Source organism: Planococcus citri, chromosome 5, assembly GCF_950023065.1.
Source record: "Planococcus citri chromosome 5, ihPlaCitr1.1, whole genome shotgun sequence".
NCBI lineage: Eukaryota > Metazoa > Arthropoda > Insecta > Hemiptera > Pseudococcidae > Planococcus > Planococcus citri.
Window position 1 is genome coordinate 21799929 of NC_088681.1, and position 19888 is coordinate 21819816.

Here is a 19888-nt window from a genome sequence, read left to right on the forward strand (position 1 = left end):
AAGCTTTCGCCCTCACTTCGCTCGGGCTGAATTATTTTGTTTTTCACAAGTTATATTTTGTTTGACAAAAATACTCTGTAATTAAACAAGTCAGTGAAAATTGAAAAAAACATTCAAATAGAAAATAATGGTCTTATTATACTTCTTGAATTATTATTTTCAGGGTTGTACCTCAAAAAACGCAAAATTGTATTATGCAGCAAAAAATAGCGAAATGAGGTGGAAAATTTCTCTCAAAAAGCACAAAATTTTAGCATTGAAACTTCTTCTTAACATAATTTTACTGCTCTAAATTGTTAAAATCTGAAATAAATCACAAAAACGACAAAAAAATATACGAATTTTTGATTTCAGTTCCTATACCAAGAAAAATTGCTGTTCGTTTTCCCAATACGTATTTTCTGCTAATGTGACAATTAAAAAATAAAGGGGGGTGGAGAGGGTGTGGGTTTATTGGATGCCAAAAACGTCAAGAAATTTCCTACAAAACGAGTACCTGTACACAGGGAGGGGGGAGGGTGGCTTGTATTTTTAAACTCAAATTTGAAGCAAGGAAAATGGCAAGGAAAAACAGGGAAATAGCAAGGAATTTGATTTTTCAAATCCAGTAGACACCCTGTCAAAATGTGGTTATGGTTAGTGATATTTCAAAATGAAATTTTTTTGGTCAAGATTAATTTTTTTTTGTTTAATTTTCCGGGTAATTTGCAGTTACGGTTAATGGTTAAAAACTGGTTAACAAGCCTGGTTCGGGTGTAAGTATGTTTTCTTGAGCATCGCAATCAGAAGGTTATCAAAATTAAAAATTTGACAAAATGGGTTTGGGTTTATGTCATAAATTACTATAGTCAAAAGCTCAGTACCTTCTGCTGTGATAAAGAGTGACAGTCCACTGGTCAATAGCTCAATATTTGTAATGGTGCTTTTGTGCTTCATCATACAAACGAATGCAATATTGTAATGCATTTTAAGACTTGGAATAATTTACTTCAGCTTCTACTTCGATTAAAGGCAGTGAGAGGGTGTGGTTGTTGTGAAAATTGTTAACTACAAATAATATGTAAATTTTGAATGTAAAAATTTTGTTCAAAATTCAATTTCAGTTTTAGTAATGAATTATTTGTGTGTTTTGTATTTTTTCAGATACCTATCCTATCACTGTTGGTGAGTTGAAGGAATTCATTACAATAATTGTATTACAACATTTGCTTAGTAATACAAGTAGTAGGTGTTGGTGATTTTCAAGAGGAAACAGAATTGATTGTTTGAAATTCTAATACTTGCATTTGAGTCGCCAATAAAGAACACAGATAAGTACCCATATTTATATTTATTACTATAGATAATAATTTTCACCCACTTTTTTTTTTTTTAAATTACAAAATAAGATTGAATTTGATCCTTCTGACATGACTTAAGGAAAAGGGAAATGAATGTGATGTAATTTTGTTTTCGCTCTTATGCATTTTCTGCAAGAAAAGAAAAGCAAACAATGCTTCATCTTTGGAAAATTGCTGAATATGGTGGTGAAATAATCTGAAGTTTTCTATTGATACTTGCTGCATAATTTTCAAGTCGACTTTTTGTGTGTTGCTGATTCATTTCTGGATGATTTGACAGCTTGTCTTGGACAGCAGTTGAAATGAGATACTGATTACTGAATGCCAGTTTGGAAATCCTAATGGATAGTGATGTTTTGGAAGGAACGCGAAGCTTGACATGGAAACCCTTTATCAGCGAACAATGTGACTTTTCCATACAAAATGCGTTTTCAAATACGTAGAAAGCATACAGAAGAGAAGATCAAAATCTGTTACTGGATGAATGGGCGATGAAGCATACAGAAGTCTCTTTTGAATGCAAAGACTGCATTTAGCCAATAGTTGATGGTCATTGATTGCTTCAAGATCACGTGTCTTATTTTGTTGCAGATGTGAGACAGGTAAGTCACTTGATTTTTTTATGGGGGGAGGTGGGCTGAAAATGAAGAAATTCTGATTTTTCTAATTAGGTATTTCTAGATTGATTGTCTTTCATTGCTGAATATGTGACGCAGCTAATGCATGGAATTGTCAATACAAATGTAGTCTGAATTTGACGATAGTGGATTATGGTTTACATATGGTGGATATTGACTGCTTCAAGATTAATGTCTTCCATTGGTGCAAATATGGGGCAGGTAAGTCCTTTAGTTTTTTTTTTTCGAGTACTATAAATTTTCTATGCGCAGGTGAGGTGATCATGACACAAATTGAGGTATAGAGCAGAGTGGCTTTTTTACTTTTCAACAAACGCCTATTATTTGGGTTGAATTACATTTTCACAGTTTTGAAAAGCAATTAACACCGCGATGGTGGTTTCATTTGGAAAATACATGCAGTCTGCAGAACCCCCGAAGGCTAGAAAATGGAGATGAAAACGCAAAGCAGAGAGTAACATTCGTCGAGTAACTAAATTCAATTAGAACGCTACTGCGCCAGGTTCAAGCGAAGCTGATGGCGAACTCAACTCGATACGTATTGTTTCCGCAATCGGTGTACAAATATGACTGATATGCTTACAGCGGTTTTATCAATTCCATTGCCGCGATGAAGACGTTCCCCTCCAATTACGAAGATTAACGCCGGTAATTAACCAATTACAATGAACATAACTCGTCTAGTACCTACGTTTCGGATATTAACATGGAATACGAGTGTTTTGATTGGCTAACACTTCTGCGTGACATGTCAACGGCGGCGCCCGCTGCATAATTTTGCGCGCTTTGATAAATTGGCATTGGTAATGACATTGACCTCGTTTTTTACATATTAAACGATCCACTGTATATAGTTTTCTGTTTTTTCTCTACGTCCGTCCCCCCGCTCATTCTCTCTCTTACTCTCTCGCACTCGTTTTTCTTTTCTTTCTTTCCGTCATTATGTAATGTTTATATTGCATTTATTACGACAACGTCAGACAGCTTGTTCCTAATAATTCTAATGTTTACGTTCGGGTTAACGTACTTGGCATTATTTATTCGCGTTTTTTTCCTCCTCTCGCGCAGTTTTGGTTTATGGGCCGTGCATTGTGAACACGTATTGTATCATCCGTGTGACTTATTAAGGAAAACGAAAGTGTTTCCGAGGAGCGTCTTCGACTCGTTCAGCGAACTACCCCGTGTAATCGTAGCGGATTTTTCCACGTGATGCCATAATGTCGCCATCTGACGGACAATACACGAATGAGATGCACGTCTTATCGATGTACCCTTAGTACCCCTGATGGTTTTCCCTTCTAGGTTTTCTTTTCTCTCGTAACCTCTACTGCTGCGGGTAGTGCGCGTGTACGAGATTGGAATTGTAATTTCGGCGAATTGGTGACTTATGCAGTATTTTTTCTGGCGTCTGATTGCAACTGACTGAAATGTTGAGAAACCAAAGCTCAAAATATTTCAAGAAAATGGAAAAAATTTCAACCTATGGGAAAGAAGAGTCGCCTAGACGACGATTTGGTTGCGGATGGTATGGATGGTGCACAGTCAAGTCACCAATACATTTGGCGAATGGAATGGAATGGTTTCTGGATACTATAAGAAGAAAAGTATCTTTTTAAGGAGAAAAAAACCCATATTCGAACCCTATCTGCAGTAATTTTTCCCAAGTAGGGATTTCGGAGGGAAAAAAATCGCGCCATTTACGTCGCCGCCGCCCGCCGATGGAAACCCAAACCTAACTCAGAAGAAGAGAAGACGAAACGAGAGAAAAGCGGAGGAAAAAGAAAGGAAGAAAAAAACCTCTCTCGAGTGAAAAGAGAGAAAGAGATACGAGAAAAAAGTGGAAATTTTAAATAAAATAAAGGATAGAAGAAGCGCGGCCGGCAGGGGGGAAAGTTACGGAGAAACATGGGCTGTAACTTACCTAACGAACAGTCAGAAAAACAACATTTAATACGCTTTAGTTACAACGCCGTGTAAGAGAGGAGAACAAACCTGCCATATTCCATTCTGAAATTAAAGAGGGAGGCAGGCGCGCTCCGTAATAGCAGAGGGGAACTTCAAAGCATCGTACTATCCATTAATTGCGGTCGCCTCGTACCAGCGTAGACGGCAAACGTTCATGACTGTTTCGACACAACTTCTGCTCGCTTCAGGTCATAATCGTCGAGCGTCGACGAACGGCGGCGGAAACGGCCGAAGTTTTTATTTTGAAAATAAAAAATTATTTATCGTCCGAAGTCGCCCGAAAGCCGAACGCATGCTGCACGCAGTACACCGCACATAGAGGCCGAGATGTTGTTTATACCATGATTGCCAACTGGCGACGAAAAATCCCTTCTCGAGGCCACTTTACTGTGCTGGATGGCGATGGCGTCCTTTCAGAGGGAAACTTTATCGTTTTCGATGTTCGTACATTAAACTGTGTGTATTCATATGACATTCGATGACTTGTTACGAACAAGTTCCGTTTTATTGTAACAAGTGTTTATTGCCGGCGAAGCTTTAATTTTACTTTACGTGTTTCGCTGTGCTCTAGTCAGGCTCGTGTATCACATTCTCGACATGTCCATCTGAAGCACGCGGTTTTTGTCCCTTGCGCTGCGGCGTATTTGAATGGCTCGATGAGTTCGGTCTCGCTGAAAAGCATTGGTTGCTTTTTTGTGATAATTGCAGCTGAAAATCGTGTTAGATTTTCGAATCGCATGATTTTTTTCTGAATTGGGAACCTGTAATAGTGATTAGAGATAATATCTACAATCCTAATGATATCACTATTATAGTGAAGCTGCATCACTTTTTGATGCTCTAGCCTCTAGGTGGTGGTTCTGGTGGAGATGCCTTGAAATCATTTTGGATTTTCAGGTCACTCAATTTTTGCTGGTTGAGGGAACTAGCGGGATTGTTGATTTTGAAAATACAAATTGGTGAAAGGATTGCGCTATTTCATCAATAGTATTGGCAAATGTAAAAAAAAAATTAAAAAACTGAAAAAATTGAAGAAATTGAAAAAAAGTGAACTGAGAATTGGCATGTCCCCAAAAAAGAGAAGTGATGTAAAAGGTCTGGGTACTGCTATTGTTTCAGTATTTTGATTGCTTGAAATGAAATGCAAGTAAGTATTTTTCTACAAAAGATGATTTTAGGAGAATGCCCAAGGAAGGCTGACTTGGGGCTGTGCTGAAATGTATTGAGGAAACATCCAGGTTCAAACCTGGAGATTTTCTCAGATATTCAGCTCCCAAAAATTTCCTCACTGAAGTCAATGTGAAAATGATTCATCAATTTGAATTTTTAAATTTAACATGACATGATTCAAATTTTGATTGTTATTTTGAGTAAGTATCTATTTACAAATGTAAATTTGGAAACGATCAAATTCAGTCAGATGAAAAATTCGTATTCGTCTAAGAAAAAAAAAATAGTACAGTAAGTACATATTTTTACCAGAGACATGACATAACAAATAATACTAAAAATCGTCATATAATGAATCCCTCCAACCCTCTCGTTCTTAACATATAAGTATGAATTATTGATAAAGGCAAACAGCAAAACATGACGATGGAAACACTCGTGTTATCAAAAAAAAAAAAAAAATTACACCAAGTTGGCGCGCGGAGAAGTAGCTGCAAAACTGCTGCGGCAAAAATTTCAATTTGGAAAATAAGTTGGAAACGTCGGTAACACTGGGTACGCGTCGACCAATCACAACGAAGCTATATTTTTTCCTTGTGTCGTGGGTCGTGGGAAGGAGAGGTGAAACACGCGGGTAAATGTTTGAACGTTGGAACGGATTTGGCCGTTTCTGCTTTCGTTAATGGTTATCGCGTATATAGCGGCTTAAGGAGTGTATGTGTAGTGTTTCTTCGTATAATGTTAAAATACGTATTGTTTTCGTTATTTTTTAACTATGTTCACGTGAAGAAAAATGTGGAGTAATATCCAGGTAATTTCTACAATTCACGTATTTATTGCGAGTAATTTTTAAGTAAATTTTTGGCCATTTTTTAACATATTTTTACGTGCCGGAAACTTTGTGTCTTGTCTTGAGCTCTTGAGAGTTGTGAAGTTGAATTCCAAGTGTAGTGATACGAGTGACTATATTTTGCGGTGTAAGTGTAATTTTTTTTCTTCAAATATTGGTTAAAATTGGTGTAAATGTCGCGAAAATAATATATTTTCATCGTATGTGGTTTGCACGAAGATGCTGTGAAAAAGATAGTTTATATTTTGATAAGAGTGAAGGATCTTGCGAGTGATTGTAAGTAGATGGTTCATTTGATGTGTTGTGTTGTGTTCTACTTTCTTAGACCTTTGATACGATTATTCGGATGATTTTGAAAAATTCGTACGATTTGTAATGTGAAAATATACCTACCCGCGGTTATCATCTCCGACTGATGCGAGAGTTATCAGTGTTTGAAAATCTCACCTCGAACTGTGTTGTACTATGTGTGTAGAAGGTTGATGGAGTTATCTTAGTGTATTCGAATACTGGTTCTGTGGTTGGTATGTGACGAAATATTGGCGCCAAAAAACCTCCAAATACCTGAGATCCCGAGAATAGTGTTCTTTTTGTAAGAAACAAAAAAAAGTTTGTAGAAATAGGTACTACAATAGTTTGATGAATGAATGATGTTGTATTGTGTGCCTAAAGATGAATGAAGGTGTCAGTGGATTAGCTGCAAAGTGCAAACGTCGTGTGAATTTTTGACAAAAGATTCGTTCAGAAGCACTGATAACGTTTTGTAGTAATTAGCTAGCCTGTGCTGAGTTCATATCCTGTGAAAAAGTTCTGTGTGTAGATTTTGCTCGAAAACAATGTTGCGAGTTCTCAGCTGAACTCGATGATCGATTTTTTGAGTTTTTTTTAATGATTATTGGAAAATTTATTGGTACAGATTGTGAATTAAGTCCTATTTTTGAAAATAGTTCGGCAGAAATATGTGCTGTGTACATCATGTACTCGTAGCATCCGATCAGAATATAGGTGATAACTAAACTGTATTTTATTATTTATATGGAAGTAATATCAATTGAGATTTCTATGAAAACATTTTCTATTCAGGTGATTATCAATTTATTCGATGTACTTGGGGGTGAATTGAAATATTAAATTTTGTTATTATAAAATTTTATCAATTTTTTGTGTGATCATTAGTTCTTATTTGTGCCACCGTTAAAGTGGAGGCCAAAAAAATCATCTGCTAGTACTCGTTATTGTTTTTAAATTACACGTGCGTTAAATGGGTGGGGGTAAGAGATAGGAATTACTTTGATTACATTTGAGTTGTTTTTTTTTCTCATTTTATCGAGTGTTTTTTTGTAGCTCGAAAGCTCTGACTTGTTTTTGTTTGAAATGATTGATAATGATAACTGGTGGATTTGAAGCATTGATTTATTTCTCAATTTTTTGACAACAAAAATCAAATTTTGGTTGTAGAATCAACTGTACTTTGAATTCCCCATTTTTTGCGTGCAATGTTTACTCGTGATTGGGGGGGGGGGGGGAGTTTGTGATCTCAAGTTTGGATTTTTTTGAAATGCTGTAATCGGTGGTAATTGGTGATATTTTTAGAAATTAGTTGATATTAAGAAATTCGGGAGTATTTTTTGAATTTGTCATCCAAGTGAAAAATAAGAGTGGCTAAGAGATCGAGGTGGAGGGGGGGAGGGGTCATATATCAAAATTTAGAAATTTTTTTCAGTGCTGTAATCTGTGATAATTGGTGATATTTCTAAAAAGTAGTTAATATCAAGAAATTTAAGGTTTGGTAGGTCTACGTATAATTTCTTGAATTTTTGATCCATGTGAAAGAATTGAGGGAGAGAGATCAGGGGTTAGTTTGAAAATATATGTTGATGAAAGAACAGGGGGTGATGGGAGATTGGGAGATTAGAAATGAACATTTTTGCTGTAGTTGGGGGTGATTTAATGTAAAATCAATTGAAATTATTTTGTAAATCCCAGTAATTTTGATGGGGGGGGGGGAGAGGATCGTTGAAAACTTATGGGGTGAAGGAGATTGGGGGATTGGAAATGAACATTTTTGCTGTAGTTCGTGGTGTTTCAACTTTTAATGTAAAATTAATTAGTATTACTTTTTAAATCCCAGTTATTTTGATTTGGGAGGGTGGGAGGGGGGGGGGGGGTTATTGAAAACTTATTGATGTAATGTTTTTTACACCACCTGCTTTTTGAAATGGTCGAATCTCCCTTGCAGATTCCTTTGGTCTTATTTTCAGGACTGTTAATTCGAAATTATATGGTTTTCAGTTTTGGTTTCAGTTTCAGTTTCCGTTTCCGTTTTAGGTCTGAATTTGAAACTGGTTGAAATTCATTTCGAGTTCACACAAATTTCTGTTAGTTTTGGGTTGAGTTTCGGTGTTGGGTTCTCGAAATGATTTGAATCGGTTTTGGTTTCAGTTTCAGGTCTAGATCAATACTGAATGTGGGTTTTATTTTGGATGGACAGATTTAGGTTCATTTTTGGTTGTAGTTTGAGTCCGGTTTGTTTCGAGTTGACAGGCCTGTGTATTTTTGCTGGATTGAACCCCCTTCCCTCCTTGTCATTTTATAAATTTATTCGAAAATGTGATCAGTTTCGTTTTTTGACATTTGGCCATCATCTGATTCTGAAGGCCTTCACCCCTGGCAGATTACTGCATTATGGAAGATTTTGTTGGATGTTGTTCTTAATGATCATTTTGTATGTTTTTTGAGTGATATTGTTAGATTCATTGCTGGTCGACTTCTGAAATATGGATCTCCTTATGTCACCCCCCCCCCCAGCATCTGTCTTTCAGATCACTCAAAAAGACCACCTAAAATCATGATGCCTATTCCAAGGATAGTATTCGGTTTCCAGCTCAGTATGCTGTAATTCTTATCATTTTCAGTACACTATGATTTCCATCAAAATTCATTTTATGCCCATCTCCGGAATGGTTATAGGTATATATTGCATATGCAACCAGTCTCATTCCGTTTCAAAAGTTGATACCTCCCAGTGTTGTTTCGCGCCAAATCACCTAGGATCATCGCACCTGATAAATGAACGTGTTTGGGTAAAAAAATGGTAAAAGAAACGATGTAATTCCTAGTGAAAAGATGGGGGTTCTGGAGACGTCAAGTAGTGAAAAATGGAGAAGGTTGTTGAGGAGTAAAGAAAAAAAAATGGTATAAAAAGATATTCAAATGCGCGTTTAAACATGTTCTCGCCAAGCGGTGGCGTACTAATATCAACTCGACTCGTTAAACGAAAATTCATGGAATGCTTCTGGTTTCCCCGGTTCCATCGGCGGCGGTACTCTTTCTACGCCGAAGCGTATCAAAACCAGTTTTGTAGAAATAGAGGTATAGGTTCGTAAGCTGTGCATATATATGTACGATGTAGGTACGCGTATATTGGGAGAGAGATGGGGTCTTCTTTATGAATTGCCGACCGCGGTCGTGCAGAGGTACAACCTGAATTCGTATAGTACGAGTACCATCTATCTCTCTGGTGTAGGTATAATTTGGATTCAAAATAGGTAACCTCTTTTGTGGAAAGTTTGTGTAGAGAGTTCGAAGCTAGGTTAAGGTTTCTATTAGGCCTTTGCCGAATTGAACTTCAGACCAATCTGGAGACATGTTTCCATAAATCCGATGAAAGCCTTCAAAAGCCAAAAGAAAATCGCCCATCTACCAAGTCTTAGGCTCTTAGGTTGTGGCCTCTGATGTATCCAAGTCTTAGGCCCTGTCTTGTGCTATTAGGGAACGTGCTATACCAAGAATGATATAGGTGTTTCCATAGATCTTATGGTCATAAGTATGGGAGGAATGTTTTTATGAGTCCTCTTTATGTTTGGAGCTTGAGAAACGAATCTAATAAGTTGATTGTCATGTCTAACATTCCTTCTCAAAGAAAATTTTAATATTCAAAAAATAAAACTGTGACCTGATAAAATGCCTCGCAAATCCCAAAATATTCTTCCATGAGACTGATGACACCTTAGAGGAATAATTTTGAAGATGATTCAAGGTCATAGTCATGCAGAATCAGCAAGTTCTCTTCATTTAAACGTAAGATCCATTGGCAAATCATAAGTATCACATGTGCAGAGTAACGAATGAGCCCTGTTACTATTTTGAAAATCCTGTCCGGAAAATTCGCAACTCCTGTTGATGAGAATATCCCTATTGTCAAATCTAAATTTCGAATGTAAATATTTAGAGTCAAAAACCCAAATAAAATCATCGTTAATGCGAAAGATTAACGAACCCGACGACGACGACGACAACAACACCACCAACAACGACAGCGACGACGATTTATTAAGGGCCGGAAAAATTATAGCGAAAAAAAAACACATTGCAGACAGACAGTAATCCCTTATCCCCGCGTACTGCTATTTGTTTACTAACAAAACTTCAATACCTATCGCACATTTTAACGCAACTAATTTGGTTATAGTACGTAAAATGTAAATGGCACCTAAACTACCTACTGCTATATAAAACAAACAAACGCGTACGCAATGCGCGGTTCGCGTTGTCTTAGCGGTGGCGGCGGTGGACCGGTAATAAAACGCGAAAATATAGCCGGTGATAAGGATTATTATCGCGAGCTTACCGCACCCCCCCCTCTCTCCTGGAGCGTCGCGCCAGCCACCGACGCCTTTTATACTGCAGGAACACGATTGATAACTCACCAGCCCGTTATGGGTTATTAGAATTAACAACTGCCGGCTCAAGTTCACTAGGCCGCCGGTGTAATTGAATCGTTTGAAATAATAATTAGCATTTATTACTCTCTCGACCGGCGATTGTCCCCGCACACGTGCGCCTCCCTACCACTGTACAGGTGATGCGGTGTTGATACTGTGCTACAGTGTAGTGTCTCTTTCATTTATATGAATCTTTCTCACACTTTTTTCGTCTGTGTACCTGCGTTTTGTCTGCAAGGTGTATATATTATTTTTATTTAGCAATATTCGGCATTTATTAACGAGGTATTGGAGTAGAAGGTTCGGATTTATGTGATTGATGCCGCGGTATACGCTTCATTAATAAAGTGTAATGATACGGTTTTTATGAAGCATAGAGCCTCGTGCAGTCTTGGTGTACAGTATGGTTTTCATGTTACACGTTTTATATCATTTTAATTGTGTCTAGCTGGCGATGATGGTTGATGGGTTGCTGAGGTGGTGATATGTGGTATGTTTAGATGCACGTGTGTTATTGCGACGTTGGCGAAATATACGCCATTTGAGATGGCGGCAATCTCGGGTTTGGTCTGATTATGAGACGACAAAGGTGTCGACGTTTGAGCTGTGATTGATGATGAAGGTGTTTGATAAGCAGTTTTCGCGCGGTATTGCGGTTAGATATCGGGTTTCTGAACTTGTTATACTCCTACATGTGTGCTGGCATGTGTGGATGTTTCATTTTGACTTGAAAAAGAATATAGACTGGTGTACACATGGGTGTTTTTTCTCTCTATATTGTTTGGTGGTTTTGGATTGCTCGTTTTTTTTTGCCTTGCAAAGCTTGATGAAGAAGTTTTCAATATGTCAAAAGCTCTGGATTTTAAAGATGGTTTTACCATCAAATGATTGCCATTGATGTTGGAAAAGAATGAGGTGAGAGAGAGATAGACAAGGCTTATCGGTTTTCATAGTTATATCAACCAACTCTTCCACTACTCCATTGTTTTTGAGGGTGGTATGACATTTTTTAGTTTCATTACTGCTCAGAAAGTATGGATACTGTGTATCGTTATTATATAAATTTCTGTGTTGCTCAATACGTAGGGAATATTGATGCTCTAAAGTATTGATTTTTCATTGTCAATATTCAATGATACTTCAAAATAAATACTTCCAAATCAAGTAATCAACATGAAGTTGATCTGAAAATGAATCATTATTACATCACAAATTTCTAATCTAAATCAATATAGAAAAAAATGAAATCAAATTATGAACAAAATCTTCTGAATAACCCAAAATGACATCAAAATGACATTTTTAAATTTTTTTCATCAATTTTGAAATTGGGTTGACTAACTTGTAATATCGATGAAATATTTTGATATTTTTGTTGATACATTAAGTCCTGCTTATTAGAATTGAATTGGGACCCAGTACGTTTGATTCTACAAACTGGGGTATTCTGACAAGTCGAAGAATCAAAAAACGCAAAATTCTTAGTTTTGTTGAAATTTCATCACTTTTTGATACTTTTTGAAGTTGATCTTGATACTTTTTCAGTTGTTTAGCTATGGTTAGTCTTTTAATATGTTTTGAACATTTTTTTGGGTACGGGTTTTATAAAATTTCTCGTTTGATTTTATAAACTGGGGTTTTCTGAAAAGTTGAAGAATGAAAAAACCTTAAAATTCCTAGTTTTGTGGAAATTTCATTACTTTTTGATGCTTTTTGAAGTTGATCTTGATACTTTTTCAGTTTTTTAGTTATGGTTAGTCTTTTAATATATTTTGAACATTTTTTTTGGTACGGGTTTTATAAAATTTCCCCAAGTCATCATCTTTTGCCAATTTTCACTAATTTTAAATTTTTATTTTGTGTTTTTTCAAGTCATTCCAACATGTTTTCAACACTTTTTCACACATTGTTTGTTGAATTTGGCTGCAACTTTGTGATATTCAATTTTTGAAGATTAGTCAATTCTATTAACCGAATGAAATGTTCTTTCTCACTATTTTCTTTTATAATGAGCGATGAAATTTGCATGTAAGAAGATACACATGTTATGTCCCAGCAGTCCCAGCACATTTCATTCCACTAACCAATAAATTCTATCATGTGCAATTTTAATTAGCGAAGCTCATATCAATACATATATCATTTAAGATATCAATTACTTTATCAACATCACTAATGTGATGTAAGCCAGCTTCATTGATCAGGGTTGATTGATTGAATGTTTCCAATTTTTCATCATACATACTTGTACGACTGGATTTGGAGTAAGGAGCCAATTCTAAATCTATTGCCTTTTTGTTTAGCTAAATTTTGAATAATCCTGATGAATTTTGCAGCAGTGTCTTGTGAAGTCCAACAATTGATGTCTGCGATAAACCCAATGATTGTTCTTTCGAAGTATCCAATGTATTAGGGGTTATGCTTGTACTTGAGTACCTTTTTGTAGCAAATACCAGCATGATTGTTCCCAAACATCAGTGTTGATATTTTCAGCTCAGAGATTTGTTGAGAGTAGAATGCCCACTAGGATTAGATGATGAGAAAACTGAGTTCACATGTGGTGTTAGATTGTCACAGCAGCTTTTGCTTCTTTATCGTGGTGTTTGATCAAAGTATTCATATATGAGATGTGCAATGGTAAATATGATGATGATGATGGCAACAACGAAAGATGAAGAAGATACAGTATAGTATATGCGATGTGAATGTGAAAAAACGAAAGTAAACGACAACGAGGAGGTTTTCGATGCGCGCGATTTTATTAATGGGTAATGGTATTATCATTTTAATCGGATGACGATGTTAGAGCGTTATGTTGGTTTTACAACACACGACAGACGTGAACGTAATACAATTTTTGCGCGCGAGTGTGTGTCATTTCATTGATAAATATGTGTACCGAGCGTGTATCTGTATATGTATGTAGAATGTACCGTATGTACCTTTACTCCACGTTGTTATAGTAGGTTTAAAGTTGGCACTGCGGCGCTGAAAGAGGGAAATCGTCTGGGCACGCGTTGGCATTTGGATAATAACAGGTGTAAAGGCGTTTTTACCTTAGACGATAGTTCGACCTAGAATCACTCGCGCCACTTGATGTATATGTGTGTATACGTTTTGCAGTATGTACCTAATAGGGGAAGCGCGAAGCGAATACCGAAAGGAATAGCTTTTAAAAGTTTACCTACCTACCCGGTGACGTAAACTGAGAGATATGCGGTGCGTCTGTCTTTTCTCTTTTTCTCTTCATTCGAGTATGATGTGATATGCTGTGCTGTGCTTTGCTGTGCACAAATAGTACCACCATACACTATTACTTTACGTGTACACGCGTTAAAGCGTCGTGTTAACAACCTGATGCGTAGCGGTTATGTCTCACAAAATGGATCCCCCTACCCTTGCTTGCAAAAAAAAATTCCCAGCGGGCGTTGATGTATGTGCGCTTATGAGAGAGAATTTTTGCTGACTGTGTGACGTTTCCGTTCTTTCAACACTCTGTCTCGAATAGATTGTTGTGTTAAGTTTGTATTTTGTTTTCACGTGTAACAGAAGTTGGTATTTTATGTAGTACTCTGGCCAGAAAAACGTGTTTAGTTCATTTGACAGAATCTGCTAAAATCAAATCAAAAGTGTAAAGGTTATTTTAGCACTTCAACGAGGGTACTTGCCTGCCATATGATTCATCGAATCGCACCTTGCCCTTTTTATTTTCATTGTAGTATTGTGGTTTGTCTAGTAGTAATCGACCATTGTCAGCTACATATGAGGAGGGTATCAGTGTGAGGTGAATGATGAGTTATTATTGTTTGTGTATTCGCGGTTCAATAAGCTTGTAAAAAGTCATCGTGTGCTCTTATATATATACGAGGTATTAGGTAGCGATAGATGAGTTAAGTACCTGCTTGTATTCTTTTATTGGATTTTTACGACTGGATGTGTATCAGCGTGTAAGGTTGATTTATTACACACATTGCTCCAGCAGACATATCGTCTGCCTTACCCTCGCTCATGGTCACATGTTATACCTCGTGCACTTGTCTTCTTCAGCATCTCGCATAACAAATGCAAAATGCCAGACGATAGTGTTTTCTTTTTTTCTTTTCTCGTGTGTAACTTGACTAGATGAAGAGACGAAGATTCACCCAGATTTGTCGCGGTCTGTCTAATCAATCTCGTTTTGAAAAGATACCATTAGCCGGTTATACAGGCTTTCTGTTTAAACTGTCAGCACAGTGTACGGCATACCGCGCTGCACCTGTATAGTATCGTGTACTGTACCAGGCAGTCTGTGTAATCGTTTATCAATATTTACACGACGGTGTTTCTTCTTCTCTCCAGTTTTGGTATATACTATGCGTGGAATTACGAACTGCTGGCTCTCGGATAGTTGTAAAAAAATTCTCTCATTCTGTTCGATTGTTGTTTGTTGCAAAACGACGACCTTTAATATACGTCATCATCGGTGTTATGGCACGAGTTCGATACCCATACCCATACGTTTGCATCGCATCGTCGTCGTCGCATTTCCTTCTTTTTATGGAGTTATTTTTATTCACTTTCGGTTTCATTTTCGTGTAGACGTGTAATCGACCTAGTGTTGACAAGCTGTCATCGTTTTTGTCATTTACATTTTTACAATTGCGGCGGTAGCGTACCGTTGTTTTTTATTTCATTTTACAAGTCGACCGGCGGCGCGGCGTGCGCCCAACGTTGTTTTTTTTTTAATGAGTCCTTGTAATGTATGGTCTGGGTTCAAAGCGGTGTATTGGCTCGTAAAGATTACAAATGTTGTGAGGAATTTATAAGGTGATAAGGTGTTGGGGTTTTGGCGATTACAAGGTTGATGAATCTTTTCTTTTTACTGAAATGAAACTTTGAGAAATTGAATTTTGATTGGTTTTGGGCATTTTTTTTTTTTGGTGAAGTTATTTTCAAAAATAATTTCATATTTTTTATGTTCCTACTAAATTCTCAACTTGAAAATAAAAAATTTTTTTGAAGGCTTTTGCAGAGTCTTGCACCTCATTTTCATTTATGAATTACATTTTGATTGTTGATGTAAATTTTTGATTAATTTTATTCAAAAATTATTTGAATTATGTATTCTGTGCAATTTCCCAAAACTGTTTTCGAACCTCTCGCCCCTCATCTTCAGCAATAAATTTCACACTTTGATAATTCTTGACTCAAAATGATAATAATTTTTTTCTGTTTTTCAAGGAAAGTGTTTTGTTCATTTTTTTTGAGAAATGAAACTTGAAATAACTTAGTAGAAAAAACTGAAAAAATTAAAAAAATTGTCATTTATTTTTTTTGAGAATTTCTTTAAAAAAAATTATTTGAAGGAAAAAATTGAAAAAAAATTTTCAAATTTTTTCAATTTTTTTTTTTTGGGGGAGGGAGGGTATGAAACTTTAAATGATTTTTCAGAGAGTTTTTAGAAGTCTTCTGCCCCTCATTTTCATTTATAAACTTCAAATATCAATGGCCTGACTTATAGAAAAATGTAAACAAATGTTTCAATTTTTTGAGAGGAATGAAAATCTGCATGACCTTTTTGCCATCTAAGTATATAAATAACTTCACTTGTAAAAAATTATACCTACTATGAAAATTATTTTGAAGAAGAAAATTGTGGTTTGAGAAAAGAAGTTCAGGTATTGTCACTCTTGCCCCTTATTGGCTTATTTTCAGTGATAAACTTGATATTTTTGATGTCATAATGAACTTCACTTTGGCATTATTTCTTGACATGAAAAAAAAACTGTTCATTCAAATTTCTCTAAAGAAGAATATTTCACCTTAAGAAATGAAATTAATTTTGCATAATATTTTTGAAAGATTTTTCGCCCCTTATTTTCTTCAAGGGTTTATTTAAATATTCTTCACATGGAAATTATTTTGAAGAAGAAAATTGTGGTTTGAGAAAAGAAGTTCAGGTATTGTCACTCTTGCCCCTTATTTTCAGTGATAAACTTGATATTTTTGATGTCATAATAAACTTCACTTTGGCATTATTTCTTGACATGAAAAAAAAACTGTTCATTCAAATTTTTCTAAAGAAGAATATTCCACCTTAAGAAATGAAATTAATTTTGCATAATATTTTTGAAAGATTTTTCGCCCCTTATTTTCTTCAAGGGTTTAAATATTCTTGACTTGTAAAAAAAAAATTTTAAAAATAAAAAATTTTTTCCGTTTTTTTTTGAAAAAAATTTAAAAAATTTTTTCAATTTTTTTTTTTTTTGAAAAAAATTGTTGCTTCTGAGATATGATATTCAGAACTTTTTTTGGAGGGTTTGTGGGTGGGATAACAGGTCGTAATACTACATTTCAGTGTCATCTAATCCATTGCGATGAGAAAATTCCGTAAGCTGCACCGCCATCATAATAGAGATGAAATTCCCGCCAAATTTCATTCTTAACAAAACGCGAAATGTTGGTACGCGAATATAGATAAGACACAGGGGATAGGAGGAGTGAGTAAGCATCCAGGCGGCCTATTTCGATATTTACTACAAATTTTACGCGTTGATATAGTAAAACTGGATAGGGTGTGTTTTATGCAGCCACTTGTTACAATGGCAAAGTTTCAATAAAAACTACTCGTTTAAATAAAAAGTCGATAAAAGGGGACGTTGCTATATTGGCAGCCTGGCATGGCAGGAGTAGGTTAGACTAACGCGAGTGCTACACGACGTTGAGGCGTGTACATGTGTGTACTGCGTGTAGAAGGCAGCGGTGCAAAACGGCGCTGGCTGAGCAGAGCAGGTACCTACTCGTAGTACTCGCAAGGCGGCGCGGCGCTTTTATCGCCACAGCTCACCGCGCTCTGTAAAAGAAGAGAAAAATGTTAATACCGCTAAAATGATGATAGCAGTTTTTGGGCGACGAAGGCGAAGGCGAAGGTGGCATGGCATGGGCGAATGAAAGAGCGGTGGCGAGGAGTAACGTGTATTCCTGCTGTATCAACAAGTAGCATTTAATCCTTTTTCTCTCTTATTCGTTTACGATAATAAAACGTGCTCGGCGACACGCAGAATTATGTTTATGCCAAGTCTGTACATGAGATACATTTTCAATGTGATAACTTTTCGTTTTCGCGGCGTTGCGCTAGTGTCATTATTATAGGGACAAACTTCCCTTAGAAATTTGAAATCACTTCGTAGTCCAGTGCATAGTACTTGGATAACTTATGTAATGGGAACTCGGTATTAGCATCGTGATCAGTGCTGGTATGCTCGTATGTTGGCCCGAAGCTCTTTAGACTGGTTGTATGGTGAGACGGTGGTGGTACGCGCACTGATGCGATAGTAAAATGTGGATATCCTTCGTGAGACGATGGCGAGGTGTAGGTACTTTATGTACCATTCGGTTGGCCTTTAAATAGAATATATCTATACGTGGTTTGTCTCGACTTTAGATAGAGATAGATACATACTCACTCGGAGTCATTTTTTTAAACGACGATGACTGAGGTTTTCCAGGAGGTCATCGCAAAAATCTTTGTCATCTTTGTTGAGTTTTTATTAGAGTATATTGTCGGATGTTATCCTTCGAACAACGACGGATTTTTATCCGGTCTCCGGAGTTTGTTCCTGTGGAATGGTTTTGAGTAAACCAGGAAACTGAAATGATGGTGTAGCAGGTTAATAAACTGTGAAAAAAATATGGAAGGATGTGGTTTTCAAAGTTTTCCAGGGTCTGGGGTAGTTAACACGTGTTGGTAACATTTGTCGTAGAATAGTACACGTTTCGAGAGACGTCGTTGTCGTCGATGCTTGTGCTGGAAACCGAGTAAAGCACGTTGGGTTTTTGGGTGACGTATTGCCGCAGCAATGACGATGATGACGACGACGACGATGTCGGTGTACGAGTAGTATGAAATGACCAATGTTTATAAAAGCACGACGCAGCTGTTCAATTGAGTTTGTGCTGCTGCGAAGAAAGGGATTCTTTTCATAAGGGTTGAAGAAGAAGAAGACGAAGGAGGCGAGAGAGAAAAGGATTGTAGGCTGCGCGAAAACTAGCTATAGTTGAGCGAGCGGTGGTTTTATACCTTTCTTCTTCTTTCTGCGTTCGGTAGACTTTCTTTAGGGGGTTTGATTTTGCATCCAGCCGCGTCTTGGTTGTCCCTTCTGGCTGCCGACTCACTCGTCTCCTTTTGTAGTATTTCTGCTTGTTCGTCGTCGGTATGTTTACAGCAGCTTGAAAGGTACGAGTACAGGGAGAGGCGGAGGAAGGTGACTTGGCTATTGCGCTATTAAATACATTACCAGTCGAGTTTTCCTGTTCCGCATTTCATCGTTATCCCGCTTTCATTCATCCATTATCGGCTTTACACACCGAACGGGGAGAGGGTGTCGAAGGGTTAGCTACTTTTTTCGCTCTTTTTTTTCATTTTACGAATCGTCGGCTATAGCGCCGCCTTTTTATCAATACGTTCGCGTTGTGTCTGTGAATTGTGGTGACCTTTTGAACGATAGGTGTTACGGGCCTTTTTTTTTACTCTCGCTCCCTTTCTCGTCGCTATCGCGCTATTCCCTTTTCTCTTCTGGGTTGAAATCTGTCTTTCTTTTTACCTCGTCACACTGGCTACCGTTTGGCGATGTGATGAATGAAAGTTGTAAATTTGTTTACGTTCGGGGTTTCCTTGTCAGTTGCTCGCTCTTTTTTTTTGCTTTCATCGGTGTCATTGTCTTTTGCTCTTGGTGCGTTGTTGGTATATTTTTGTTGACCTGTGGAAATGGGTCAGTAGGCGATTTTTATCCTTTGATGGAGTGAAGAGATGACTCTAAAGTAGATTGTTAATTTTTTTTTGAGGAAGTCAACAGTTTTTTTTTGATATTGAGAAAATGTTGTTTTTTTTTCTACGATGGGATATCTAGAGCTTTCACAAAATGCTCGATATTTGGTTGAGAATTGTGATGATAAAATGACAGCAGTTTGGCAAATTAATTCTTCCATGTAGGTGCCTTCGTTATTCCTAATAATGAAGGAGGGATTTCATCTGGGATGCTTTTCCAAGTATTTGCAGCTCCTGAATAGTTTCTGCTGAGAATGATGAGTTGATATCTCATTACAGGTGTGATCTATCATCGACTAGTGAGCAATTAAGTACCGATCAAATTACATTTATCAACGACGATAGCAACAGAACGCCTGGCGTCGAATACATAAGTACCTCATATATCGAAAGCG

At 36.9% G+C, this 19888-nt stretch overlaps 1 protein-coding gene across 3 annotated transcripts in view; it reads left to right on the forward strand.

The window, feature by feature from the left end:
* The window catches only part of LOC135849175 (probable basic-leucine zipper transcription factor Q), an 88380-nt gene that overhangs the window by 47078 nt on the left and 21414 nt on the right, over window positions 1-19888 (forward strand). The window contains exon 2 of one of the 3 annotated variants that reach the window (XM_065369466.1): window positions 1144-1164. Coding sequence is in view for 1 of the 3 variants with exons in the window: in XM_065369465.1 (XP_065225537.1) it covers window positions 5907-5924 (18 nt within the window). In the remaining 2 variants the exon portion in view is untranslated. Of the gene's footprint in view, window positions 1-1143; window positions 1165-5421; window positions 5925-19888 lie in introns of those variants that run through there. The other 2 variants (XM_065369464.1, XM_065369465.1) reach the window with 2 other exon arrangements.